The sequence below is a fragment of a genome, unplaced genomic scaffold (genome assembly GCF_019419815.1).
Source record: "Pyrus x bretschneideri cultivar Hongxiangsu unplaced genomic scaffold, Pyrus_bretschneideri_v1 Contig3, whole genome shotgun sequence".
NCBI lineage: Eukaryota > Viridiplantae > Streptophyta > Magnoliopsida > Rosales > Rosaceae > Pyrus > Pyrus x bretschneideri.
In genome coordinates, this window is record NW_025999612.1 from 8279438 (window position 1) to 8287455 (window position 8018).

The 8018-nt window shown below is 35.0% G+C and overlaps 1 protein-coding gene across 1 annotated transcript; it reads left to right on the forward strand.

Annotated features, from left to right (window-relative positions):
* Nucleotides 1–556: 556 nt before the first annotated feature.
* Nucleotides 557–2894, forward strand: LOC103958049 (cytochrome P450 94B3). Its single transcript, XM_009370269.2, has 2 exons — nucleotides 557–1603; nucleotides 2000–2894. Exons 1-2 carry the CDS (start codon nucleotides 820–822, stop codon nucleotides 2752–2754), a joined length of 1539 nt encoding a protein of 512 aa, XP_009368544.1. The 5' UTR covers nucleotides 557–819; the 3' UTR covers nucleotides 2755–2894.
* The last annotated feature ends 5124 nt before the right edge of the window (nucleotides 2895–8018 follow it).

Sequence of the window (8018 nt, forward strand, 5' to 3'; positions counted from 1 at the left end):
TAATAATAAGTGTGTAGACAAAGAAAAAAAAAATGTACATAAATCACTTTTTAATGTATGTTAATAAATTCTAAATTCTATTTCCTAATAGATTTTAACAATACCAAAACATATATATATATATATATATATATATAATCTTTATGTTTAAACGAAAATATCGCAATTTGCACTTGGAATTTCTTTATGAGTAATGTTAAATAGACTAAACTATAAACTAAATTTACAAAATAAATAATGTGCGACTAATAAAAAATAAGCAAGTTAATTAACATTTAAGTAATAATCTAATCATCAGCTTTCATATTATTTAGTTTTTTTCAAAATTTAGTCTACAAAGTAAGTCTCCATAGCATTACCCATTCGTTTTATTGCAACACTTTTTTTTTATGTGATTTAATATAATATAACAATTATTTTATAATTTGGGTCTCGTGACTCTCGTGATCTCATGATATTCTTATATAATCTTTCATTTTCTTTCGGACTTTTGCCGGTTGTTAATTAAAAAAAAAAAGAAAAAAAGGACAGTAAGAATAACGAGTTATACCAACAACATTATTTTTTTTAGACGACTAATTAATTTTGTTGCACATTTTATGCAAGTAGAGTAGGGACGGATTCAATATCTCTAGATGATGTAGACCCTAGCTACCTTTGAGTGGAGACCTCACAAATTTACAAACAATTTATATATCAACAAAATTTTGAAGTCCATGTCTTCGCATATAGTGTATATAATACTCCCTCTTACCCTCTCATCTTTCATCCTCAAAAACTCTCCATTTGCAAACCGAAGTTTTCTCTTCAAGGGCAGCAATGTTTGTAGCTCTCCTTTTACTTTGGTCTCTTTTGTTCCTCCTCTATGTCTTCTTCACCACCATCCAGAAATATCAAACAAAACTACCGAAACCACCATTGAGTTCTACCTATGGGCCTCCTTCCTACCCCATAATTGGCTGTTTTATCTCTTTCTGCAAGAACCAACACAACCTCCTAGACTGGTACACCAGTCTCCTCTCAGCCTCACCGTCACAGACTATAGTTGTGCACAGGATAGGTGCACGACGTATTGTTGTGACGGCAAACCCATCCAACGTGGAGCACATTCTCAAAACAAACTTTGTAAACTTCCCCAAGGGAAAACCCCTAACTGAGTTCCTCGGGGACCTTCTGGGCTGCGGCATATTCAACGTGGATGGCGACTTGTGGTCCACGCAGAGGAAGCTCGCGAGCCATGAGTTCAGCACAAAGTCCCTGAGGGAGTTTGTTGTGAAGACTCTTGAGGAAGAAGTCGAGGGTCGACTTATTCCGCTGCTGGAAGAAGCTGCAGAGAGCCAAAGGGTTTTGGATATGCAGGAAATACTGAAGATGTTCGCTTTTGACACTGTGTGTAAGGTTTCATTGGGCACCGACCCATTTTGCTTGGATTTGAGCCGACCCGTGCCTCCCCTTGTGAAAGCTTTTGATTGTGCTGCTGAGATAAGTGCCAGAAGGGCTAGAGCTCCTTTGTATTTGATGTGGAAGATGAAGCGTGCTTTGAGCATTGGGTCCGAAAAGAAGCTCAGGGAAGCAGTGAAACTCGTTCATGGCTCTGTTCATGGTATGAAATTTCAATAACTTCCCGATTTTATTTTGGTTTACACTGAAACATTAATTGTCCATAACTGGTTAAGATTTGGTTTATATTTGGCAATATGGAGGATAAAATTTTGATTAATATAATTGATATTAGTCGATACTATTCACGTTAATTTGTTCATATCAACAAGACACTGAAAATACTTAAGATTGAATCTCTTTTCGTAAATTAAAGTAGCGTAAAATATTCTCTTGGGAAGAAAAATTACTGACAATGTACTGTAAATAAAGTACGGGTATTTTAGTTTTTGTAAACAAAATTCGGGTATTTTATTTGATATTTTTGTATATATTTTCATACCCGGACATTTCCGTTGTCATCGGTGCTTAATACTGTGATTTGATTGATTTGTTGCAGAAATAATCCAAAACAAAAAGAAGATTCTTCAAAGAGATGAAGGAAAGAGAATTGAAAGCCGCGACATATTGTCACGGTTGTTACTAGCAGGACACGGGGAGGAAGTGGTGAGAGACATGGTGATAAGTTTCATACTTGCCGGACGTGACACCACCTCAGCAGCCATGACTTGGCTCTTCTGGTTGCTCAGCAAGCATCCTGACATAACCCACAAGATTGTGAACGAAGTCGAAAATGTCGTCGTACAAAACAATGGTACGGAAAAACTAGGGTTTGATGATTTGCAAAAAATGAGGTTTCTGAGGGCTAGTTTGTGTGAGACTATGAGGCTCTACCCACCAGTCCCATGGGATTCCAAGCATGCTGAGGTGGACACTGTCTTGCCAGATGGGACTTGGGTTGGGAAGGGAGATAGGGTTACTTATTTTCCATATGGGATGGGGAGGATGGAGGAGCTGTGGGGAAAAGACCGGTTTGAGTTTAACCCGGACAGGTGGTTTGACATTGAACCGGGTTGTGATGGTGATAGGGTTTTGAAATTTGTGAGTCCATACAAGTTCCCGGTTTTTCAGGCCGGTCCAAGGGTTTGTCTTGGGAAGGAGATGGCTTTTATTCAGATGAAGTATGTGATGGCTTCGGTGTTGAGGCGGTTTGAGATCAGACCGGTTTGTGGGGAGGACCGGCCGGCTTTTGTTCCCCTCTTGACGGCTCATATGGCAGGTGGGTTGAAGGTGTTGGTTCGAAAAAGAAGTTAGCTAGATTGGTAAATTCTATGCTTGAAAAGGCATTGCATTCATTAAGAATATGCACGTTTCTTTACTTCTTGTGTAGCTATGATAAATTTGTTGAAATGCAAAAATGTCTTTAGAAATATGGCAATTATAATTCAGGGTAAAAGTCGTTTAATCAGACATCCTTATTTATAACGAGTTTAACCCACTTATTTAGTTCCAACAGAGAATTCAAGTTCATCTCGTCCGATTTAAATAAAACATCCCTTGCTTTATTTAAATCCAATCGTGTTACAATTAGTAGATCAAGTTTAAATGGCTTATCATTTGAATTTTCGTAAAATCTCATAATCGGGTGGACTTACAAGGTTAACCTGAGTTTTAACCCACTTATTTAATTCACATTCAACATTCAAGTTAACCTCGATTAAGCCGATCCAAATAAATTAATGTAATTAATAGTTTCGAATCATTCTCCTCTTTTTAATAATAATATTAAAAAGATCAGATCCAAATAAATTCAACCCAAATGCAAAACCTCGCTCAAATCGATCGGGTTGCCTGAAGACCGGTACAAATGTACATCAATTGATTTGGTTCATATATTAAGAAGCTGTTATTTTCACTTTAAAATATCTTGCACTCTATCCGGTAAAAGGAATACAGTTGGGAAACGTGACTCCAAAACTAGGGTTCCATGTTAGTGTAGTCTAGCAGACTATACTGCATCTAAAGTTGGTAAGTTTTTTCCCAAAAGCAGAAGAGCTCAGGACATGAAATGTGATATTTATCGCCACAATACAATAGACTTTACTGGTTTTAGACGAATACAGAGTTGTAATTAGGTTTCACTTTTACCTCAGAAATTGGTAAAAGTTAGCGTGCAAACTACAAACACCCCCCACCAAAGTTTTGTTGAAGTTCCAAATCCATATTTACTCATTTTTAGCAAGCACATAACTTAGAGCCTATGTGGAATCTTACGCAGAGTTACAATATTATTGCTTGCTCGATATATATAATATATGTTGACAGAATTCATCACCTGCCTGGACAATTAATGCCAATGAACAAGTGGAGTCACGCATCTATATTTCCGAACTTTTTTAAATTTATTGTTTTTGAAGTTGAGTGATTAATAGTCGTTGATTGAATACGTAAGTGATTCATACGAATTCTAGTAGACTTCACACTTATAGTCAAACAATACAAAGTTGCGTACGTGCCACTTTATTCTTGTCGATTGTGTGCATGAACAGTAGATTATTTTCGTTTTTGTTGGGGTGGGGGGTGAACAATTGGTAGTTGGTTCCGTTCTTGTACAGCATAATATAAAGCTTCCACTGAACCTTCGTTTGAAATGTGCATGACATGTTTGTGATGACTGATGACTAAAACAATGTCAAACATGAGGTGGGATGATCAATATCTATAGTTGGAAGAGTACCAAGTTTTTGCTTTCACTCAATAAAATATAATCATGTTTGGGTTAGATTCTTATAGGATTAAAGAAACTTTCGGACAACAAAAAAAAAAACTTTTGACCGCAATTGGCTGAAAAAACTTAAACTTGCTTCTACATCATAAAAGCGTTTCTTGAAAGAAAGAGGAAGAAAGACACATGCCAAATGCTTCTCAGCCATCTCCTCACAGCCCCTTCTAAGTAAGCACTTAAATTTTTAATAAGAAAAGTTTCAACGTATTTATAATAAAATGAAAGTTATATATTTTTCTTCCCACAGGGTATCGTATCAGATTTTGACAAATGGAAATTTCAAAGAAATTTGAACTTTATATAGTGTTATGGGTGTGAAGTCCCTGCAGTGGTCTGCTGTTTCAAAGATGAAAGAACTGTGAAACCAAATTATCTCCTGCATCAAATTTTGGCAGGCCAAAGCATATATATGTGTGTGTGTGTATATATATACACACACATATATGCATCCAATTTAAGTTCCCAAAATGCAAATATGAAATTATATATGCATGCCAAGTGAAAAATTAATTAATTTATTTATTTATAAGAAATTACAATGTGAAAGAAAAGAAAAACAAATAAAAGTCAAACAAAACTAATCAAACTCTCAGATGGGTTTTCTTCAAAGCTCTTCACAATCACCTTCTGTACAATATCTCTACAAATGGAGCTTCAAAATTGAAGGCCTGCTGTAATATTATGATCATCATTTGGTATATAGAAATTTCCAAATTTATATGTTTTAGCTAACTACCAATTAACTACCGCATATAAAATAATTTATTATGAATATAAATTAACTAAACAAGCTAGCTAGATAAATATGTGTTTTTCTGGAAATGGGAGTTCTTCAAAAAACTTGAAAGATCATTGCTTCTTGTGTAAGGGTTCGATCCCGCCGGAGCCCTTCGCTTGTGTAAAGGGTGTCCAACAAAAAATGGACACCCTAAGAGGGACTAAAATAATTAAGTTTTACTTTGGACAGTTTGACTGACAGGCTAGAGTGGGAAATATCAAATATGATAAAAATCTAAAAGACAAAAAGAAACCCTAAGAAGAGGAACTCAAAGTTCCTTTGGACAGTCTGTCTGACAGACTAGGACGGGAAATATCAAGTATGATAAATTAAACGGCAAAAGAATTTCGTATTTTTATAAGAAGTGTCACACAAATGACTTCAGTCTAAGTACAAGTAATTGAAACCTACATGCATAATTGACACCGACGTTTCGTAGCCCGGACGGCGCCCGTGTCGGATTCAGTTTCATACTTTTATTTCCGATCAGAGTATCTAACTTGTTAGAAGCTTCAAGTTTTAAAACTGGTTTGATGCTTAGAGCAAGGCCAACTTTGTGGAAGAGCCTACTTTGTTTAGGGCCTGTCCAAATTGCGGGAATTACACGGCGCCGTATGGATGTTGAGGGAAAATGAGCGGATGATGTAACTTCAATGATTGGTCACTTCTTCGAAGTAAAAGCATCTCTGCTTGGAGAGATGAGGGTGACAACACGTGTCAATATCTCCACGGGGACAAAAAAGGAACGTAATCTAAGCTAGTTTCCCACCAAACAAAATTGAGAGCTTTTGGTTCACAAGATAAGCATATTTCCCATTATTTTTGTGCCATGAGATGGGGAATGATTTTCGTACATGTAAAGAGATTCACGTGCAAAATTTTACGAAAAAAACGATTCAGTTTAATTTGGTTTAAGTTTAAAAACAATATGATAACAACACGATTTGATTTGATTTGAGTTACAATTTGGTAAAAGGTCAATTCATTAATATCATATTCAGTTCTTTGATGTAAGCAAGTCCCGTTCACATCACCACAAAACAAAAATCAAAATGATTGATATAAACTGGTTTGGTTCACTCTTGGCCTGATGTGATTGATTTTATTCAATTCAGGGAACAGTTAGGGAAAGAAGAAGAGGGGGAGAGATGAATAGATGCAGAAAGAGAGAAAAGAAAAAACTGAATGCGCTAATGTGCGGACTGGCTCAACCAAACTAGTTCAATAAGACCCAAAACAGTCTCAACCAAAATTGAACTTTTCAAATTTTCACGTCTCAGTTTAGCCACCTTCATCAGTTTTCTAGTTCAAATACCCACTCTTACTATGAATCAAGATTTAATGCATGTTTACTTCGTGTTGACATTATTTTGAGAATACGACTTGCATTTCTTCTTTTGGAGGTGAGCTTATTGCCCCACTTGTAAATTATATATCTTTACTGTAGAAATATTATAATCAGAACATTCAATGTCTTGATCTTCATTTGAAACTCATCATTAAACAAAACAAAAAAAAAAAAAAAAAGAAGAAGAAGAAGAAATCATTCATAATGGAGATCGTTTTGTCATCCACATGTATCAAATATGTGAACAGTTCATCATTGATATATACTTGGTACCTACACCTTAATTTATTTAATATATTTGAATGATTAAAAGATCTCCATTAAGAATGATTTTTGTATAAATGATCTTCAAATAAAGATTAAGACATTGAAAGATTCTGATTATAAAATTTCTAAAATGAAAATACATTATTTGCAAGTGAAAAAATAAACTCACCTCCCAATGAAAAATGCAATTACTATTTTCATTTTTACTCCTCTCTTTCCTTGAGTTTTTTTAATACACATATATTAGAATTATTCTAATTCATGACTTTCTCACAATAGTAATACATGCAAAATCTTAAAGTACTGCACTATATATGTGATCCAATACTTAAAAAGCCAAGAATCAGTGTGATTAAGAAGGGTAATTAATCTCAAGCAAAATCAATTAGTTGTAGGAAAAGAAAACATCCTATGGTTGTCGGTTGATTATCTTTTTCTGGTGCCCACTTCAAATGAAAACAGGAAGCTTAACAAGTCGTTTTTTAAAGCAACAAAAACACTTGCCGCAAGCAAGCTCCAAAAACTAAATCAGCTTCGTATTTCACATATTATGTTCTGAGTTTGATTCCTGCTTTTGATGAATTACACGATGTGATCAAGAGAAGACTAAAATACCTCTGTAAGCCTTTTCAATTTGCGAAATAAAGATTGACGTATCGAAACCACCAACTAATTTTTTATTTTAAAATAAACAAGATATAGAGAAATCACCAATTGATTTTTTTTTTTTAAATAAACAACGACACGAGCAAATACAATTGAATTTGAACTGTCATTGCTCATTCAAACACAAGATTTTCTGTACATATTTTTCCATGGAAAGTCTTTGTTTGATGTAGTCATATCCAACTGCAAGTGCTAGTTCCACTTGGGGAGACAAAAAACGTGCTTAATACTTTACACGTGGTTTTTCTAATATTTTGGCACAGAATAAAGCCATGTTTAATTTCATTTTGAAATTTAAAAAAAACTACGCCTCCATTTAGGGTTTGATTGAAAATTCCAATCTGACATCTATGTTTGGCAGGTGGAGACTCAGTGTTTTTTTGATATTATTCGATAATAATATTGTTGTAAATGAAATACCAATGCTGTTACCCTACATATTAAGGTCAAAAAACTACACTACAAAAAATATGGGCACTGCGCACAATAAATTATATGTGCTCTTTGAGGACAAAGAGCACCAACATATGTGCCCATAGACCAATAGCAACAATGCAGCAACTATATTTGTATATGTGCCATCTATGGGCGTTACCTTTGATTAGAGGGCACGATATGACTATTGGTGCTCAAAGGGTTGAGCACAAATAAGGGTTTTTTTTGCACCCTGTTCTGACACCTGTGTCAGATGACACTTCAAATTCATGTTAGCACAATTTTTGTAATTGTGCCCT